The following is a 22,405-nucleotide window of genomic DNA, read 5'->3' as shown; positions in this document are numbered from 1 at the left end:
AGGCAAGTGATGAAGTCCATGGAAATACTTTCCCATGGCCCCTTTGGAATGGGTAAAGGCTCCAACAAACCTGCAGGTTGACGTTGTTCGATCTTATCTTGTTGTCCAACTAGGCAAGTTCGAACATACGCCTCAACGTCATCTCTTAATCGTGGCCAATAGAATGTACCTTCGATTAGTGCCACCGTCCTCTTTACTCTAGGATGACCAGCCCATAACGAATCATGGCACTCCTTAATCTTGCGCCTAAGATCACCCTATCTTGGCACAAAGAGCCGGTTCCCCTTAGTGAATAACAACTCGCCTTTCACCCAAAAACGAGTTGTCTTGCCTTCTTGGGTTAAACTGAAGAGATGTTTCGCAAACGAATCTTCTTTTAGCCCTTCTTTAATCTGGTCTTGGAGATCAAATGTTGGTCTAGTGATGGCAGCAAGTTCAGCTTTTCGACTTAGTGCATCCGCTACCCCGGTTGCTTTCCCCAGCTTATACTCCAAGACATAGTCAAACTCAGCTAATAAGTCTTGCCATAGGGCTTAACTTCTTCTGAGTTTGAAAATAGCTTGTGGCAATGTTATCAATTTTGATAACGACCCGAGAAGATAATGTCTCCACGTACGTACGCAAGATAATAGTCATTTCCTTCTCTTGCACCGTGTACTTCTTCTTGGTGTCGTTAAGCTTTCGGCTCTCGTACGCAATCGGATGTCCTTCTTGCATAATGGCAAAATCCGATGCGTCGGTGTGTACTTCAAATGGCTTTGTTATGTAGGGGAGTGCTAAGACAGGTTCCGACATCACTGCCTCATTCAACTCTTTGAAAGCTCCCTGGCATTGCTCGTCCCATACCCACGGCTTGTTTTTCTTGAGCAGATCCGTTAATGGTGCAGCTTTCGCGGAATAAACCATGATGAAGAGACGATAGTAATTAACCAACCCAAGGAAAGAGCGTAACTCCGGAACCTTGGTTGGCGCTTCCCATTCTTGAATGGCCTTAATCTTTGCCTCATCCATCATGAGTCGACCTTCTCTGATTTTATGACCCAAGAATTCCACCTCTTCTTGGGTGAACGAGAATTTCTCCAACTTAACATACAGCTCGTTCTCTCGTAGTATTTGGAATACATGCCGCAAATGTGCCACATGATCCTCCATGGTGCGGCTATATACTACGATATCGTCCAAGTACACCACCACAAATTTATCCAAAAACGGATGCAAGACTTTGTTCATGAGAGTGTATAATGTGGCTGGTGCATTCGTGAGACCAAAGGGCATCACGAGGAATTCAAATGAGTCATACCTTGTGATACATGTTGTCTTGGCCTCATCCCCTTCAGCAATTCTTACTTGGTAATAACCCGAACGCAAATCCAGCTTTGAAAAGTACTTGGCATTTTCAAGTTGATCGAATAAATCAGCGATTAGAGGTATAGGGTACTTGTTTTTCACCATTATCTTGTTGAGTGCCCGGTAATCGATGCACATTCGGAGCGACCCATCCTTCTTCTTTTGGAATAGTACCAGGGCACCATTTGGGGCTTTTGTGGGGCGAATGTACCCAGCATCCAACAATTCCTGGAGTTGTTTACGTAACTCTTCCAATTCAGGTGGTGGCATGCGATAGGGAGCCTTGGACGGGGGCTTGGAACCTGGTTCCAGCTCGATCTCATGATCAACTTCCCTTCGTGGAGGAAGCTTCTTGGGCAGATCAGCGGGCATAACATCCTTGAACTCCTCCAGAACTCCTTTGATCACAGTTGGCACGGCAACTAGCTTATCTTCTTGATCTTCCATCCTTGCTACAGCCAAGTAGCATGGCTCTTTCTTGTTGCATCCTTTTCTGAATTGTATGGCTGAAATGGTCTTCGACCCTTCCTTCGACCCGCGCTCCGTGTTCACCATACAATTCTTCCCCTCACAAGGAATGCAAATAGAGTTGGCGGATGAAAAGAGAATGGCTTGAAACTGATCAAAGAACTCCATGCCAAGCACCACCTTGAAGTCATCCATTTCAACGATGGTGAAATTTATTTGCACAGCCCAATCTCCAATGTGAACATGAACGTTCCTTGCTTCCCCACGTATTGGCCTTGCGTTGGTGTTAACAGTTTTGATGGCACCACTTCCTTGAACGATGCTAACACCAAGTCGCTTAGCCTCCTCAACAACCATGAAATTATGAGTAGCGCCCGTGTCAACCATAGCACGGACCTGATTTCCCGTTATTCTTGCACGAACAAACTACAACCCTTTATTCGGCGTGGATTGGCATTCAACTTGTGCCTTGATCGCATTAAGCACTTGCATCGACCCCATGCAAGCATCATGATCCTCCTTACAACATTCCTTGCGGCGATCATGGCATGTAAGCTAGCCTTCTTTGGACAATCCCTAGCTATGTCCAAGCCCATCACAAATAAAGCAACAGTCATCTCTCTTCATGGGCCTTTTATCGCGGGACTTCCATTGCGGCATAGGCTTACACTCGTTGGGCTGATGTGATTTATCTCCCCCACATTTCTCGTGGCTAGGCTTCTGATCCTTTGGCTTCTTATTCTCTACTTCTTTTCGGGGGTAGTCATTAAGCCCTTCAGCTATAGCAATGGCTGAAGAGAGATCTTGCACACCCTTCGTTTGATCTTTTACTCTAGCCCAAGCTTTAAGCCAGCGAGAAAGTTAAAGAGAAGATATTTCTCCGTCAGATCCGGTATCTCAAGGATGATGGAAGTGTATTCTTCGATGTAGTCCTTAATGAAATCGGCGTGTCTTATCTTCCGGAGACGAAGCCTTGCTTCCTCTTCAGCATTCTCTAGATAGAATTGCTTCTTGATTTCTCGAACGCAATCAGCCCAAGTGTTCATAAGACACGTACCTCTTTCGATCTCCTTTGTGTTGCATCTCCACCATAATCCCGCGGTATCCTTCAAGTAGACCAAAGCTGTATTGATCTTCCCTTGATCGTCTACGATACCGATCCCTTTAAAGTATTGCTCCATCTCCCACAAGAAGCTATCCACAGCCTTTGCTTCTCGTTTACCCATGAAAGGAGATGGTTTTAGAACGTCTACCTTTGGTGCTAAAGATAAGACGTTTCCACCAGCAGCAGTGTTCACCATGGCATTAGTCCAAATGTTGATCTTGGTCTCCAGCCCAAGTATAGTTCGATGAACGTACACTAATTACCTATCCATCTCTTGGCGCACCTGAATGATAGCATCCTTGATCATCAGCTGCATCTCTTCCTTTATGGCATCAAAAGTAGCCTTCATATCCACACGAAGGTCACTTAGATCGGTCTCCAACGCTTCAACTTGCTGGACAGCGTCATCGAGTTTAGCCTCCAGCCCGGATGCAGAATTCTCCATTTCTGTCATCCGTTTGTCCAAGGACTTATCCTTGGATGAGCCCATGACCTTTCTTGCTTCCATGGTGCGAGGAGTCGTCTCGCCCACGTTCTCCTTCACCCATTGCAATTCCCAAGCCAACAACCTTTCCCGAATCAGCCATCTCCCAGTTGAATCGACATGCTCTGATACCACTTGTCACAGAGTTAACCCTTAGACTCACATGTGGCTCTTAGACACCTTCTAAGATCAGCCTTGATCACCAAAACGCAGTAACGATTCAGCGACTTGAAAAGGGAACACAAGATTGCTTAAGGGAACTTAGATAGCTCGGCGCCACATAATTCGGCGGCATAATTAACCGACACGGCTAACTCACATTTTGGCTGAACTATTGGGTGTCCCATTTATCAACGTGAATCATTCTCAAAACGCATGGCTTCGGCTTGTAAGCTGGTATGGGACGGCGAGCTTGCCCTTCAGACATGCATGGCATAGGGAAGGACCACTACGTCTAAGTCTTGCACGTCGGTATGGGACGACATGTGCATGCACGAGGACGTGCATGGTTATGGTGGTGAGAGAGTGTCACGGACCAAATATTTGAAGATCGAGATGCTTAGTTTCTGTTGAAACGCTTGGGTTTGTTGGTCGTCCCGGACTTCTTTGGGCACGGCCTCGGCGGGAAGGAAGGCGTACATGCCTAGTCGTGCTTGCACGACGAACTCATCGCTAGTTGCGAGCTGTTGCCGCTCGCCTGATGAGTCCGAGGCAGGACGAAACCAGCAGACCCGTATCATGAGTGGACCGATTGGCTGGCCTTCGGGCGCCACACGAAGCCTAAAAGATAACTCCGTGACAATATGCACCACCAACTTCTACAATTTTCGTATCCATTCATATTTTACTTGAAAATAAACAACTTATCAAATTACCAAATGAATCCTTAATGATTCTAGGCAATTAAAAGATTATTAGAAAATTTGAAAACTCATTTGAGTCCTTAATATGTAGCTAGAGTTGCTTGGTCTACTTGATAGATGAAGGCCGTTAAAAAAAGCATAGAGTGAAAGTTGTGGTTTTCGTCTCTATGTTTTGTTCAAATTTGCTATTTCAGTCTAAGAGTTTAAAGTATGCTATTTTCATCACTAAGGTTTCATTTACGTTGTAATTTCAGTCCATAAGGTTTCATTTTCGTTGCAATTTTTGTCCATGTGGTTTGTTAAAATCTGCTACTTCCGTCCAAAATATGTTAATTGTTAACGAGAAGGACAAAAATTGCAATGAAAATGAAACCTTTAAACTTTTGGACTAAAATAGCAAATTTGAATAAACCACAATGACGAAACCTCGGTTCACTCAAAAAAGAATAAAAAAACAAACTTGATGGTCCCCATTGGTCCTTCAACTATTCTTATTTGCTTTAGCTACGGAAATGATATTAACCCTTTTAACCCTCATTTTGATAATATATGATATTTTGTTCCAATTTTACAACACTAATAAGAATCTATTAATATAATACAAAAATATATATATTTCACATACATTACATCAAAATTTAGGACTGACGATCTCTACTAATAATTCAAGTTTCTACTAGAAATAAATGGCTAAAGGTCTGGACATGCAAGTGACGTCTATGTGCGGTTCCTCGTTGACGGTGTGATCGCAGCGACTGAAAGCCTAAGCAGAGCGATGGCAAAGAGAAATTCATTGTTTGTGAGACATGTCATTGGATGAGAAGAGTGTTGATAGAGAAATCAAAATCCCGAAAGAAACATACGAGGGCGAGACAAAAGACATGTAAGGTGACGGTGGTGGAAGTCGCATCACGCGTAAGGGGTGTCATTGGCCTCGCCAAATAAAGTGGAGTTGAGTAGTCTATATTTTGAGCAATAAATGTAACACATATATTTTGTTTCAAAAAAGAACAAAAGCGCACTTGGTATAAAGTAAAGACCATATTTGTAATTTTCCAAAATAAAGTACCAAATGCGAAATCTTTATATAGTTTACTCTAAAATTTGTAAACATGAAGCAAAATTTGTAGGCATCGTAAACCGTTCGGCGGGAAGTTTGATTATGTTCGTTTATTTAATAAACGAACGAACGTAAACAAAAAATTTGTGTTTGTTTAATTAAACGAACGAACATGAGAACATGTTCCGTTCGTTTATTTATGTTCATGAATGTTCGTTTATGTCTGTTTTTTTATGTTTGTTTATGTATCAATAGAAAATAATTAAATAATATCTAAATGCGTGGTTTTATATTTGTTAATTTGTGTTCATTTAAGTGTTTTCATTTATATTCGTTTATGTTTGCTTGTGTTCATTTACATTTGTTCATATATGTTCATTTATATTCGTTTATCTTTGCTCAGTTATGTTCGTTTAGATTTTAAACAAACGAACATAACTATTTGTTCGATTAAGTGTTCGTGCTCGTTTAAAGTTAAATGAACAAACACAAGCATGCCCTTGCTCGTGTTTGTTCGATTTATTTACAGGCTTTCATTTTTCACATTGATGATATATCGGTCTCATTCTATAGGTTGTGCCGATTTCATTTGTGTTCGTAAACCGTTCGTGAACACATTCATTTCCTTCATGAACGAACACGAACATAAAATCTCATCGGTAAGTGCCCGTGAACCGTTCGTGAACACATTATTTCCTTAACAAACAAACATGAACAAGGCCTTATTCGTGTTTGTTTGGTTCGTTAACAGCCCTAGACATCCTTTTATGAAAATGTTGGTGTTTAATAAACATTATATTTCAACCAAGTTTTGTACAAGATGAAAAAAATACTTTGTCTATACAAGTTTAGTTAGTTGTTTGTAAGACTTCAATTCAAAGATATACAACTAAAACACAAGTTTTGTAGAAGTAACATTCTGGATTGGATATTATTTTGAAAATCAAGATTTTGGATAAATGAGAATTAAACTGAAATATGTTGTTAGAACCATAAAAGTATGGGGTGCAAATCGTATTTGGTTGGTGGGTTAACGGGTTGCAAGTTGGCCGATATTGCCAGGTTGAAATGTGCAACCTGAGCCTAACCCATATTATTACTCATGTAAAGATTTTGACTCTAACCTGGACACACATGAGTTCAGGCAACCCAAACACAATTCGTTAACCCATTTATAAGAAAAAGGAAAATCTTGAAACGTGCAACACAAACCTGACCCATATTATTATTCCTTGAGTAAATTAGTAATAGGAGTAATTTTTTTAACAATTATTTAAAAATCTTGAAAATGTATCGTAATATGAGTATCTTCATAAAAATGAGTATTGAAAATGTATTGTAAAAAATCTTGAAAATGTATTATCTTCATAAAAATGGAAAATGGAACAAACACAAATAAAATATAATTATAATAATCTTGAAAATTGGATTTTAATAATCGCAACTTTCTGTTATTGGCCGATAATAATCCCAACTTTGTTTATTCCTACCAGTGGTCCCAAATTTAAAAAAGTTGGCTCTCAATGGTCCCCCGTTAAAAAAACCTAACGGTGTTAATTTTTTCTGAATTTCAAACTGATTTTTTAGGGCTTTTAACTGGAAGAAAGATACGAGTCGATTGATGTAAAACTTAGCTCGAAACGATACTCCAAACAGCTTAAAATTTTGTTAATTTTAAATTCAAACACCCGATTTGAAGCACTAATCAAGCGATTTGAAACATCATTTCGAGCTAAGTTTTACGCCAATCAACTTGCATCCTCCTTCCAATCAAAATCCTAATAAATCAGTTTAAAATTCGTAAAAAGCTTAACGTCGTTAGGTTTTTTTTTAACAGGAAACCATTGAGAGCGAACTTTTTTAAATTTGGGACCACTGGTAGAAATAAACAAAGTTGGGATTATTATTATTGGCCAATAACAGAAAGTTGGGATTATTAAATTCCAAATTTCCTAATTTTTTTAAATACTTAAACTGGTCAACCCGAACCCGACTCGTTTTCTTAAACGGTTCGTGTTAGTTGACCCAAAACCTATTTTTTTAAGTCAGGTTTGGGTTGTGTTTCGGGTCATCTCAACAACTGCGCCCCTACATAGAAGTATTGATTGATTAGGAAGGGTAAAATAGAGTGTTGTTTAAGATGGTTTATGCATGAAAGATCATAGTGATATAGTTGAGGATGAAAATGATTAGCCTAAATATTAAGTTTTAGAACAAATGTTTACAATTGAACTGTAGCTACAAACCCAAACCCATGCAGATAGATTTTGAATCTCCATGTGCCTTTAGGATCCAAAACCGGTGGGCTTCTTTTCACCACGAAATGGGAACGAGAATAAACGCTTTGAAGCTGTCAGTCAAGTACAAGTTAACAAATTAATATAACAAAAAAATAATGGAAAAAAAATTCTACAACAAATATTTATTTATTAGAATTTAGAAGTAGAAAGTGTAGGGTGACTCGCACTTTTGAGCATGGTCATCTTCAGAGATTAAGGACTTCAAGGTATCAACTGTAAGAAGAACATAAGATGATATTATTAGTAGTAGTAATGAAAGTGATAAAACATGATGGATATACCTTGAGGAGGAGGTTGAACTGAAGTGGTGTGAGTTTTCTTTCCAAGTTTAATAAGTCGTCTAAATCCTCCTTTCGATTGCGGCTTTTCAGGGATCTTTTCCATCTTGAGGTTGCTAACGACATATGCTGCACTTGTTCCATTCCCACTAAACGCCTGATGATGAGGTACTGCTTTTGCATATTCTGAATTCCTAGTAGATTGGTCTTCAAAAGATGATATGCGTGCATACGGAGCTTCGTACTTCCTTCCAACTTCATCCTGAGAGTTTCAAAGTAATCAAACATATATACATAATGCATATATAGTGTTGCAGCTTTTTTGGTACTTTACTTCCAAAGTGAAAAGACAGACACTTGAAACAATAAAAGAACATGGAAACTTTTCCGGGCGTTCATGGAGTGTATTTGGTTGTATGTGCATAGAGACAAATAGGATTACTCACGCTTTCTATATTAGTGAATTGTTTCTGATTTCGTTTATCATCCTTTTGTGTGTTTTAAGGATTTACAAGACAGAAAATGTTACATAGAATAAACTAAGAATATTGGTGCCTCACATATGTAGCAGCAGTCCCTTTTTATTATTTCTTTATTTTCTAAGCAGAAGCCTTCTTTTTCCTAAGTATGTGCATGCCCTTGAAAGGCGTCCTTTTATTCTTTTTTAGGTTTTCTGTATTGTTGTTTGGACATCATTTTTCTTGGTTAGGGTTTAAACTAGACTCAGCTTTTTCTTGTGTGGACTTTCTTTTCTCTTGGTTAGGTTTTGCAATGTGATTCACATTTCGTATCAACTAGCACCGTTAAAACTATTTTATACGTATATGGTACATGGGACCTAAGGTTCAAAGATAAAATAATATCGTCTCAGTTATCTACAAACTATCACTTGATGGCTAGAAAGTAAACGTAATCACCACAGGTTGGTCAAAATGGTGCACAATCTGAGTGAAAACAAGTTTATAGCCCAAAACCGAAAGACCAAACTCTGACAAAACCGCATAAACACGATGATAGATGCAAATAATTTGACTAAAATAATAAAATTCGGACCAGGATCGAAAACGAAGATCTGAATCTGAGTTTTGAGTTGAACTTGAACAGGAGCTGCGGATTTGGGAACAGAGGCACCATAATTGATTGTAACTTGTTCAGAATCTAAATCCTTATATTCTGAGGAAGGAAGCAAAGCATTCAATTGAGCAAACATCAATTGATTGTGGTGTAGTAGGTGGGTTAGAATGATGGTAACATGTGGGGAAACAACAAGATCCACATCTGAATCGATTAAGGAAGGTAACGAAGAATTAGGGTTTAGTGACGGCTTGAATGGTGCACACTCCACTGCTGGAAAAACCGCTTCCGATGACAACGACGAAGACAAGAACCGAACGATAGTATTATTGAAAATGTATAGAAAGATTACAATAGATTCCCGGGCCGAGCCCTCTCTCAATGCATAAGCAGGAGCCATGGCAATGCCATCCTAAACATAAATATACTCTCCCCTCCCTATTAGCTATTAATCCCTATTTATAGAAAAGTGGTTAAAATATCATATGTACCCAATTCATTCTAAACAAGTTAACAAATAATATTTTACCCTTAGTTTTTTAAATAACTTTAGAATTTCATACATATAACTTCAAATTTTTTTATATACCCATTTTTAACATAACTTTTTTTAACCCATTTTTAACTTAATTTTTTATTTTCACTCAAAACAACTTTCTCAAATGTTAAATTTCTCGATTATCATGTGATTATGCTTGGTTCGATTATCAGATTCGAACATACAGATTCATCGATTATCTGCCTTTGAGAGAAAGATAGAGGAGAGACGGCGCCTTGATTCACTTTCTTATCGTCGTCGTTGATCAAAATTGAAATTGAAAATAGGGTTTAAAAAAGTATAAGGGAAAGGGGTAGAATGGTCATTAACAACTCATTAGAGTTGGGTATATATGATAATTTTAGTTTTGGTTCGGTACATACTAAAATTTTTAAATTTTTAAAGATATATATGAAAGAGTTAATTGCAAATATGGTCCCTGTGGTGGAACCCCAAACGCAGGTTGCAACCCCGTGGTGCCATTTTTGCATATATGGGCCCTGTGGTGGCACTTTATTTCAGTTTTGGTTTTCCGTCAGATCCCTGTTAGTTTGTTATGTTAAGCAGAGGGGCAAATCCGTCTATTTGCTCCATATCCCTTCCCCGTCGATATTAACCCCCCCCCCCAAACTTAACAGTTTACAACCTTAGCCAGCCATCATCCCCCGTAACCATCATCTTCAGCTCCGTCATCCCCCGTCGATCATCATCATCAACTCAATGGCATGGATACTCGAGTTGTTTGTGGATAACGCCGCTCTCTCAGGTGACTGTCATTTTCATAATTGTTGGTTTGAGTCTTGAATTAGAAGTTGTTAATCGAATAATCCGACTATTAATCGCAGCTAAATCAGTTCTGTTTATCATTTTGTAGCGGTGATGTGGGCTAACGCCGCTTGGACTGGATTCAAGGGGGATTTGGTTGTATTGATCAAGCCATACCCAAACCAGATCTACACCATCCACTTAAATGCAGGAGGCCTTGATCAGTTAGAATAGCTGCTTTTAATTAGTTTCAAGTTGCTTTTAAGTATTATGAATAACTATGTATTTGTATATAGGTATTATAAAAGCTTAATAACTACTAATTAGGTGTTTTGTATTATGCTAATTAGCATTTTGGAAACCTATGAACTAGTAACTGTGTAAATATATGCTTTTGGTATAAATATTAAGCTACTTTATGATGTATATATAGCTGCAATGGTTTGAATAGCAATGTGGTATGTATGCAGGTATATAGGTCAATGGTTATGAATCTGAATGATATGTGAATGATATGTTTGCCTTTTGTAGTATAAAACACTTAGTACATACACACAATATGTAAAAGCCAGTGTTTATATTTAGAATTAAATTCTATGAATAATTAGTTAGTATTTGTGCAGGGGCATAAGTGTCATTTATATGCATTTGTGTCTGTATATGTGTTAACTATATGCACAAACACACATACATACACACACACACACACACCAATACATACATATACATCATGGTTTAAAAAGGCGTTTTGAGGCGGTGCCTCGAGACGCGCCTCAGAACGAGGCGGCAACAAACCGTATATGAGGCGGCGCCTCTAGTGCTTAAATTATACGTACGCCTCGGAGGTCCAAGGCGGTGAAAAAACGGTGAGGCGGGAAGATTGGCCAAGGCGGTCAAAGGGAAAAACTGGAAATTCCGGCCAAAATCCGGCAACTGAAGAAGAAATGTAGAGCCGTTTTTAGGGATAGACGTTGCCAGAAGTGTACCTGAGTTCAATGCTTGTGAAATTCTTCAAGCGGCGCATAGTGGAGAAACCCTAGTTTTTGTTTAGGGTCGCTGCCTAGTATTTATCATAGAAACCCTAATTTTTAACTACTAAATAAAAATGGTAAATAAAAATGGTAGCACATACGTTCATTTTTACCCATTGTCTTCAATAAAACTTCACTTTTCACCCTCAAATTTACATCTTATAACCCTAGACTTTAGTAGCCTTTCTTTACTACTCAAACTTGTATCTTAAAAGATAAGATAGTGTATAAAAACTTCGCATATTTCATAAAACTACATATTAATATGTGTGAATATATATAATAAACTAGAAATTATTTTTTAAGATGTATCATTTTTTATTTTTAAAGGATATATAATTTTTTATATTTATTTTTTAATTCCGCCTCGGGTTTACGCCTCGTGAGGCTAAGGGGAAACGCCTCGAGGCACGATTCCATTCTTTTAAACTTTGATATACATAGACACAAATGCATACAAATGACACACACACACATAAACACACATAAATGACATGCATGTATGCATGCATGCATGCATGTGTGTGTGTGTGTCTGTATGTAGGTGTATTTGTGTATGTGGTGTATTATGCATTTGAGTGTATTAGGCTGCATTTGAGTATATGTGTATACAATTTGACTTAGTAAGGTCAAACATGTGTTTGAATTGGTTAATGTTGTGCAAAGGCACATTTTGAATTAGGAAAATCAAGCGTTGTGTTTCAATTGGTTAATGTTGTGCAAAGTCATAGTTTGACTTAGGAAAGTCAAGCGTTGTGTTTCAATTGGTTAATGTTGTGCAGAGTCATAGTTTTGACTTAGGAAAGTCAAACGTTGTGTTTCAATTGGTTAACCATATACATAATCAAGATTAGGGGTCAAACATTGTGTCTGAATTTGAGTCAACCAGTCATAGATAGTCAACCAGAAAAGGTCAACATTCGGTTGGTTTAAGCTATTGGATGAAAAATATTTTATCACACCGAGGGTCCAAATTGCATGTGTTTAAAATCACAGGGTTGCAATTGCAAGGGTAGAATGATCTTTTCATAGAAAAAAAAGTTAGGTTCATGGCGGGGTCCCGATTGCAAAAAGAAGTGCCACCACAGGGCTCATATATGCAAAAATGGCACCACAGGGTTGCAAACTGCGTTTGGAGGTCCACCACAGGGACCATATTTGCAATTAACTCTATATGAAATTAATCCATTTAAAAAAAAAAAGTAACCTCAGAAGATGTAGTAGGATGCTTTTGTGGGTGGACTGAAATGGTCCCCTTATCAACAGTTGGCGCTTCTTGAATATTGACCTCTGTTCTATGATTACTGTTGACTTCCTTAGTAGTTGGCTGCTTATTATCTTCAACCATAACAGTCTTGTCAATAACAGGGCTGTCTTTAGCCTCACTAAATCGGCTGTTTAAATTCACTTTACCAGCTTCAGAAGTAGTTTCCACCATCACCTTCACCTTTTGGCTTATTGTATTTGGTTCAATCTTTTTGGTCTCAGTTGGCCCGGTGGAAGATTTTGGTTTTGAAACAGACTCTGCACTCCTTGTCTTGGTATTAGTAGTGGTATGAGTGGTGCTGATCTTTTTAGGCTCAGATAGCCTTCTAATGCGAGTCATAGATGAAGAAGCCTTGTGTGAATCAGCAACAGAACTTAAATCCTTTTTTGTATCCGACATGGATGACAATGATCTAGTCATCCTATTCCCTGCTGCTGAATTATTCTTATCAGTTAATTTGCTGCTTGTTGACGGTTTTTTTGATCCGTTGATGGAAGGTCTTATTTTGGACCTTTGGAGAGGAGATGACGATCCGGGCTCTGAATCCGTAAACTTGGTGGACCCACGGATGTGGGATATGGGTAAAGGTTTAGATGATGATGATGTTGGTGATGGTAACTGTTTTCGGCTGGAAGTAGTGGTCCTCGCGGATATTCTCTTTTGCCTCTCCATCTTTAAAGCTTCAAGCCTTTTTTGCTCTGCATCTTGCTGCAAAAAAAAACAAACAAACAAACAAAACAAAAAAAAAAAAGAAAAAGATATATTATAGTACTTACACAGTGATTGATAAGTGATAACTAATAATAACTAAAAATGATCTATAAAGAAATGAGCAACAGCAGAGTACCTGTTCTTTCTTCATTTTCTGGAGTTCAGCTTTATAGGATCTTAGTTTGTCAGCACGTGCGCGTGCATCCTCTAGGGTACTTTTATTATAATTGTTCACCTTCGATGGTCTTCCTTTCCTCGCCACACTTTGGTTAGGTTTGGAGAGTTGGTGTTTTTCTGCAGCACTTTTAGATCCTTTCTTATCTTGCTTGCTCGTTTTCTCATTTGAAGCATTCGCAGCCAACTGCATGTCATAGTCTATAGCAGGATCATACCCACTATTTTCAACATCTCGTTCAGGCATCAAGCTTAATGGATCGGGCTCGTATTTAACAACATGTGCAGGCTTCTTAGATTTATTTTCTGAGAGGTCAAACATTTTCAACCCTTTTGTAATATTGTAGTCGTTTACACCTGAAGTTGAGCGCAACGAAACCATAGCCGCTTCGTCGTGCTGCAACCCGTTACTTTTGTCCAAATTGACCTCCTCAAACCCGTTACCATCCCTTATACTCGTTTGTTCTCTTCTACCTACCATCATAAAATCATCACCGGTTGAACTCCTGTGAATGATCTTTCTTCCACTTGTATCATAGGATTGCATGTGCCGCTCTTCACCGTCGTCATTGTGTTTTGTACGATCACCATCAGCCATGGTTTTTTGAGCCATCAGCCATGGTTTTTTGCCGTCTTTTTGCTTTTGAATCCTTTTCCATTGCAAACATATCTTCACGATCACCTTCTTCGGCGCTTTTGAGTAAATAAGTTTGGAATGCGTCCCAGTGGCCGCCATCTGTTTCCTTTCCATTAAAAGTTTCGGATTCTGAATCTTTACGGTTGCCTTTTCTCTTTGGGGATCTTAAGTTTCTCTTACGTTGTTGTGTATGATCACCTGTGTCGGTGTCAGAAGAAGCTGATTCAGAGGAAGTCTCGCTTTTCGAGTTAATAAAGTTGATGTTACGAATAACCACCCTGCCTGATTTCTTTTTACCAGAACTTTTACGGTGTTCTGGGCTCTCATCTTCAGATCTATTATTATTATTATTATTATCCATGGATTGTCTCTTATGAAAATAAGAAGGATCTTCATTGGGCGATGATGACGGGTAAGGTGGTGGTGGAGGATAAAATCCAGGATAGTAGGGTATCGGATATGCTTGATACACAGGTACACCACCCTGACCCTGGGGCGACGAATGCATACCCCAGGGCGGGAAACCTGGATGATATTGTTCACCACCTGCAACATAAAATGAAAACAGTTAGCATTTTGTTAATAGAATATGTATATAACATGTATTATGCATTAGAAAGTGGCGATGTAAATGGTAGAGAAACTAATACAAGGATCCACGGTCAAGTAAAGTTCTTTACCAGCAGTAATTGTATTGCTGCCTGCTGTTTCTGAAGCCCTAGGTTCACTGGTCATGCTTGAAAGCACAATTCCTGATGCAGAACAATCTGACATTGTCTCTTCTGCTACTATTTCAATCCATTGTCCGGACTCGTGTTTCTGCTTCCACAAATCCATGAACCTCAAGCAACCATTCCTGAATGTATGCGCACCAAAATAATAAATTAATAAAAAAGTTGATAGATAAGTTGGATATAAACAGCAAGACAACAGAGGTTTTTGCTTACATTAGACGTGATGCACCAAAGCATTCAGCAAATGATAACAACCATTCCTGTTTTGCAAATGATAACAAAACAGTTAGCATTTTGTTAATAGAATATGTATATAACATGTATTATGCATTAGAAAGTGGCGATGTAAATGGTAGAGAAACTAATACAAGGATCCACGGTCAAGTAAAGTTCTTTACCAGCAGTAATTGTATTGCTGCCTGCTGTTTCTGAAGCCCTAGGTTCACTGGTCATGCTTGAAAGCACAATTCCTGATGCAGAACAATCTGACATTGTCTCTTCTGCTACTATTTCAATCCATTGTCCGGACTCATGTTTCTGCTTCCACAAATCCATGAACCTCAAGCAACCATTCCTGAATGTATGCGCACCAAAATAATAAATTAATAAAAAAGTTGATAGATAAGTTGGATATAAACAGCAAGACAACAGAGATTTTTGCTTACATTAGACGTGATGCACCAAAGCATTCAGCAAATGATAACAACCATTCCTGTTTTGCAAATGATAACAAAACAGTTAGCATTTTGTTAATAGAATATGTATATAACATGTATTATGCATTAGAAAGTGGCGATGTAAATGGTAGAGAAACTAATACAAGGATCCACGGTCAAGTAAAGTTCTTTACCAGCAGTAATTGTATTGCTGCCTGCTGTTTCTGAAGCCCTAGGTTCACTGGTCATGCTTGAAAGCACAATTCCTGATGCAGAACAATCTGACATTGTCTCTTCTGCTACTATTTCAATCCATTGTCCGGACTCGTGTTTCTGCTTCCACAAATCCATGAACCTCAAGCAACCATTCCTGAATGTATGCGCACCAAAATAATAAATTAATAAAAAAGTTGATAGATAAGTTGGATATAAACAGCAAGACAACAGAGGTTTTTGCTTACATTAGACGTGATGCACCAAAGCATTCAGCAAATGATAACAAATTTGCCACTTGATTAATTTCAAATCCAGCTGCCACAGCGCGTGCAAACGCCATCCCTTGTTCTTTTTTCAGCACTGTTTTACGTGTCTCAAGAACATTTATCAGCTGGACTCTGAAGATACATCCATAAGAATACAACTATTAAACTCAACACACTTGTAACGAACAAAAGGCCGTGTTAGAAACATAAAAATAATACTAGAAATTTGGGACTTTTGCAGTGAAAATCAAATTAGGACCACATTCTAGAAAAATGGGAAGTAAGAAGGAAGAAACAATACTTTGAATTTCTCTCTTTAGCACTCGGGCTGGCAAGCTCATGGGCTCCAGGCTGACAGAAGAAAAGAAAATTAGAATTAATAATGGATTATATATGTTACACTAGATAACGAGAATATCAACTTGGTGATGTGTACCTTGTATAGAACAATTGCCTTCTCCTCCCCATCAACATCACCTGCAGGTTTGTTTCCTATGGAACGAATTGAATACCAAGATATTAAAAACTAGGATTATTGGAAATGTCAAATGGCACGTGGTCCAAGTCATCTACCTTCATTGCTTGCCACAGGCTTTACGTATTGGTCTTCTTTTATCTGCAATGGAGAACATTTGGATTAAGATAAAAGTTTACTCCTAACATAATATTATTTTATACACGTATATATAGTAATGCTCACCGAAATATTATTGTTTCCTTGAATGGCAATTGCTTCTTCTATCTGTAAGATTTCAGATTCTATGGTGTAGACACGTTCCAGAATCTCTGGAGTGCTCACAAAGCGAACAAAGCTATAAACAACATATAGCTTTCAGGCCAAAGGTTTAAAAAAAACACAATAGTAATTCCCTTAAAATAATACAATGAGCAAAAATGGCACGATTTATACTACTTTCCAGTCGTTTAAACCAAAATGCAAAAACGCCAGCAACATGTCAACAGCTTAAAATCTATATCCTTAATAACCTAAATTTGTTACTTAAACCATTGAATCTTATTACACTAATAATAACATGTTTGAACTTTGAATTCATGATGAACATGCAATTCACTTGTTGTTTAATATGAAATACAACACATATAAAAGAGACTATGACAATGAAGTAGGATCTTACGATCCCGATATTGCGATAACAACCCAGAGTAGAAACAACAGACACCATCTAATAATTTTATTCTTTTCGTCCAAGTACAAGAGACTGGAATATAATATATCTGAACTGTAATTACAATAGAGGGGAACCCTCAATATATAGGACACCCGAAACCCCTAAACAAACCTACAATGGGCCCGTGGGCTAAAGACAGCTAAATCCTGATAAATAATAATGACTGGTAAGAATCTATATTTAACAATCCATAAGACAAGGATTCACTACTACATCCTTTCAACATTTTTAAGCTAGAAACAACAGATACATTTTTAAAATTTGGCACATGCTTGAATATACTTTACATAGATGAGAAACATATACACGTTGCAGACACCAAGCAATAACACGATAAAAGAACCTAGAAATGACCTGCTTAGAGCATGCCCCTTTACAATCAGTTTTATATTACTTAAGGATCTAATATGTGCATTTCCGATTACTTACGTGATAAACTAAAACCAACTACAGAAAAGAAACAAAAGTGCATACTCAACCATAGTTCATTTCTATCTACTAATTAACAGTGTGAGCATGTTCAGGACTTCTTTCAAACTACTGTTTTTACTTGCATCGAAACAATTGAATCGTTTTCGACAAGATTCAGAATGAATATAGCAAGTTTGGTAGCGCAAAAGACATTAAACTATTAGAGAACCAAAGAATAATAACACAAACCTTTTGACAGTACACTTTGTAAACCATGTTGCATTAGTTCCAGCTTCTGGTGCAAGCAATACTGAATATCCACCTGCTGCAATCTGGTCTTGAGCCGTCTTTAGGTGTGCAATAAATGGTTTCAGCAAACCAGAAGCTATTTTCTCTTTCTTCCCATTTGCAATGATGTATAAATCACACCTGATAGGTTGTAACCGTCAAAAATACTTCAAAAACGAGCATTCACAAAATATCAACCATTAAGCATACAAAATTTGTTAGGGATTCAGGTTGCACACACACACTGCAGAAAAGTATTTGTGTGGTTCAATTACTGTGTGTAATCTACGTCCATGGGCTGCAACCAGGACGTATTATTGCTATGCCTCTCACTCTCGTGTGGAAGTACAAGAAAGAATATAAATAGAGAACAACAAAACAAAACGGGCTAAAATAAAAGGGAATAAGGGCCGGCCACAGGCTTCTAAAGTCATATTGAAAGTACATGATCGACCAAACACTTTATGCTGCAAGAGAAAACGGACTAGCAACACATTACCATATTAATCATATTGCAATTAGGAAACTAAACCAACTTGTTCCATATTCACCGACTTGTGAATACCAACAAATATACTTAGTTTCGTATTTAACTAGTAACCTAGCCTAAATCTATTGTGTTATTATAATTAAACTTGTAATTTGTTAATTCAATAATAAATAAACCACCGCCCTCGCTAGATGCAATTCAAATCCATTTTTACTTCTGACCTAATTAACAAAAAATTAGACAAAATTGAATCCATTTTCCAATCAAATACACCAGTTCTCAATAAACTCCTTTTAGGTTTAGCATCTGTTTGTTAGTTCATTTTCTAGGTTTTCAAATACTTAACAAAATTAATAACAATAAATCGAGCAAACATTATTATTAATAATAATATCAATTCGAGCCGGTGAAGTGCATGCCCTAACAAACACATACTTGTGTAGTGAAACTACTAGAAGGAATTAATATTTGATTTGATTACCGTGTACGCGTAGGCGTCGGCGGAATCCAAACGGAGTCTTTGATTTCATTCCTTCACTCACATGCATACACACAGTTAGAAATAAATAAACAAACAGTCAAAACTGAGATGAATAACATGTTTTTGATCGGATGAAAGAAAAATTAGTTAATTGAAATCAAGTATGATAATTGACTAGAGGCAATTATCCACATCGATAGAGATGTAGGGTTATATTTGTAACGGCATCATTTTTTAAACAAAGAACATAATTTTAAATTATTCACTGTTTTCATAATTGGATATTATGTATTGTATTATTTATGATCAATAATTTTTGGATGAGAATTAATAAAATAATTTAAAATTAAATTATTTAATAATTGTTTATGATAGACAAAGTTTCAATAATTTTTGGAAGAGATACAATAACATACTTTAAAATCCAACCTAATCTAATTTGATCGGTGAAACATGGTCACCAACTAATAAATCATTTACTGTATTTGGATTGCACAACTGGTCTAAGAAACAAGCGAACGTCCCTCGAACTGGTAGATCGAACCATCAAGTCCGGCACAACATTATTACTCACCCCGGATCAGAAAGCATTTAATGTGTGGTCGCATGAGGAAACACCATTTCGGTGTGATGAGGCTACCAATGTTTTGTTTTGCATAAGCCATTGTGTCACACCCTGACCATGACGGAAACGTCGGGGCGCAACCGATTGTTCATCGCACACGACACTATTAAATGACAATATTTAATCAACTCATTTAAATTCATAAAAACACAAAGAGCCACATAACTTGTTCATACAATAACCGAATTCAAATCATAGTAAATAATATATTGTTCGTTTTGCTAATATCCTAATAGTCTCGATAACGTTTTTTTTTCTTCAAGTCCTCGAGTCAACCTAAAGTCAAACCTGTAACATTGCATAAATATATTTTGTCCACACAAAGGTTGGTGAGCAATTTCATAATTTTTGAACAGTAGATATATAATATGAAATTCCACAACTTGTATACAAAACAATAAATAAAAATAGCAACAATTGAGATAAATGAAATCGTTAATAAGAATACATTAACGATACCTTTCTATAAGGGGATGCCAAATGTACTCGGATTTTGTATGAAATCGTTAATAAGAATACATTAACGACACCTTTCTATAAGGGGATGCCAGATATACTCGGATTTTGTGAATCAACCATCCAAAAGCGGTAAACACATTAGCACTTAAGCATATAAGCATATAACACTAAATCGAGCATTTATTTAAGTAAAGTATACAATAAAGTTTGTGGTTTAAAACTCAAGTATAAATCATTTGGATTTGAATAAGTTTGCAATGTCACCCCCCAAAATATAAAAGAGTGAAAACGGGGGATGAAAGTACTCACGTTCAAGTAATAAACTTGAAAGATTTGATGATTTGTAGATTAACCGGAACGATGAGTTTAACGAACGAAGCCTAAAGAAGAAGAAGTCTTGTATTAGAAAAGTTGTCTTGGAAGTCTTTAAACGAAAATAAATGATAAGAAATGTAAACAATTTAAAGTTTAAGGTTTAAAATGTAAATATTTAAGAAATTATAATAATAGTCCTTTTAAAAATGTAAGTTTGCTCGAAACCGGGTTAAAGTATCTAGCCCTTAATTTTACTCAACCTATGTTAAGTAATAAGGTGGGTAAAAATACAAGAAAGCAAGACCCTTTATAATATAGATACTAAAACGGGTTTTAACGAGTGTTCGGGTGGTCGGTTCGGGTCTTGGTGACTTAACCAAACCCAAAGTCAACTTTCCCAAAATAATAAATGTATGAGGTAACTCAATAAATCTTAAAGAGACTTAACCAAGTATGTAGTTCTATTGTTTTAGAACTAACAACGTCCGTTAAGCGAGTGTTCGGTTTAATCGGTCCAAACTTTGTTATAAGATCAAGTTGGATTCAACATTCCGAGTACTTTGTGAAAATAATTAAAATCAGTTTATAAAGTATTTTTAAATAAATATATAAGCTTTAATGGTTAAAAACACACTTGTGTGTCTTAAGTGAGTAAACTTGGTTTAGTTCGGTTTGGATCGGTTTTTATCTTGGAATAAGGCCAAGAATAGTTACCACATGTCCAGACATCATAGAACTTGTAAAATAATTTATAAATAATAATACCAAAGTTTTACATACAAAAAGTCAACAACAAAATCTTTAAACGAAAGTTCGGTTTCCGGTTTGGATCTTGTTTCGGGATAAGACCGAGGTTAGATTCTACAAACCCATAACCATGGAACTAATTAAAATGATTTTAGAAACTCAAATCTTACATAAAACATGTTTATACAACTATTTAAACAAACTAGTAAACAAGAGTTCGGCTTCCGGTTTGGAGCTATTTATGGAATAACCGAGGCTAGTCTCTACAAACCCATAACCATGGAACTCAAAATGAAGATGAGCAGAAGTTAAACAAGTATAACAAGTTTGATGGTTAGATGCGGAAAATATATATAATCAAGGACTACTACGAGTCCTCCATGTAGCTTTGTCTTATGGGCCGGACACTTAACCAACCGAGACCGGAGAAATGCCCACCGAAGGTACAAAGGGTGCTATTATATATAGTTGTATAACAATCTTCAAGTATAAATAAGTGTTAACAAGTTGATTATAATGTAAGACTATGGTCAGTTTGACTTTGGACACTTATTTATACTTGAAGATTGTTATACAACATATATATAATAGCACCCTTTGTACCTTCGGTGGGCATTTCTCCGGTCTTGGTTGGTTAAGTGTTCGGCCCATAAGACAAAGCTACATGGAGGACTCGTAGTAGCCCTTGATTATATATATTTTTCGCATCTAACCATCAAACTTGTTATACTTGTTTAACTTCTGCTCATCTTCATTTTGAGTTCCATGGTTATGGGTTTGTAGAGACTAGCCTCGGTTATTCCATAAATAGCTCCAAACCGGAAGCCGAACTCTTGTTTACTAGTTTGTTTAAATAGTTGTATAACAATCTCCATGTAGCTTTAAAGACTTTGAAAAGTCAAACTGCCAAAAAAATATGAAGAACACCTTTGAATGCTTGAGAATTTGAAGAGAGAGATGAATGAGCAGGGATTAATGAAGGGGATATGAGTGTATATATAGGGTGGGTTGAAAGGGTCAAGCATGGGGTGTGATATCAAGGTTTGCATGCAAGAGGGGTCAAGACAGGTCACAAAACAACAAAAAAAAAAGATGGGGCTGCTGGTCTGCTGCTGGTCTGCACGTCGGTTCGCGTCCGGAAGTTCGTTTTTGATGTATCTTGAGCGTTTTAAGTCCGTTTTCGAATTCGTCAAAGGGGTTTTTCAAATCAGAAAAGCGGGAATGTTTTAGTAACATAAAATCCAATATTTTATATATTTGAAATGTTCGGGATATAAATCAGGTCGGTTTACAACATAAAAACGAATACAAAATAAATACAATTTGACCCTAAATCGAGGGATGTCACACATTGCTACCTAGCCTAAGTTTTATACTAGATATTTGTGGATCATTAACTTGAAACCTTGGTGTGGATGGTTTGCT

At 37.2% G+C, this 22,405-nt stretch overlaps 1 protein-coding gene and 1 pseudogene across 2 annotated transcripts; both read right to left on the bottom strand.

Annotated features, from left to right (window-relative positions):
* Positions 1 to 2,642: 2,642 nt before the first annotated feature.
* Positions 2,643 to 3,116, bottom strand: LOC143546013 (uncharacterized). Its single transcript, XM_077037769.1, has one exon. The coding sequence runs from the start codon at positions 3,114 to 3,116 to the stop codon at positions 2,643 to 2,645; it is 474 nt and encodes a 157-aa protein (XP_076893884.1).
* Positions 3,117 to 7,435: 4,319 nt separating this feature from the next.
* LOC143546012 (uncharacterized) lies at positions 7,436 to 21,596 on the bottom strand (annotated as a pseudogene). Its single transcript, XR_013137539.1, has 14 exons — positions 21,584 to 21,596; positions 18,107 to 18,161; positions 17,825 to 18,004; positions 16,675 to 16,786; positions 16,548 to 16,590; positions 16,411 to 16,466; positions 16,276 to 16,325; positions 15,954 to 16,106; positions 15,687 to 15,862; positions 13,428 to 14,648; positions 12,521 to 13,288; positions 7,909 to 8,167; positions 7,793 to 7,840; positions 7,436 to 7,680 (listed from the first exon to the last, which is right to left on the bottom strand). The product of XR_013137539.1 is annotated as an uncharacterized LOC143546012 (transcript).
* Between the last annotated feature and the right edge of the window lie 809 nt (positions 21,597 to 22,405).

This window comes from Bidens hawaiensis, unplaced genomic scaffold, assembly GCF_021521415.1.
Source record: "Bidens hawaiensis isolate Kalapana, Puna unplaced genomic scaffold, B.hawaiensis_p1.1 tig00014142_1, whole genome shotgun sequence".
Taxonomy (NCBI): Eukaryota; Viridiplantae; Streptophyta; class Magnoliopsida; order Asterales; family Asteraceae; genus Bidens; species Bidens hawaiensis.
This window is presented reverse-complemented; position numbering and strand designations above follow the sequence as displayed.

Excerpts from the sequence above, each read along its gene's own strand:
- LOC143546013 (XM_077037769.1), bottom strand. The coding sequence starts at position 3,116 with ATGGTGAACACTGCTGCTGGTGGAAACGTCTTATCTTTAGCACCAAAG.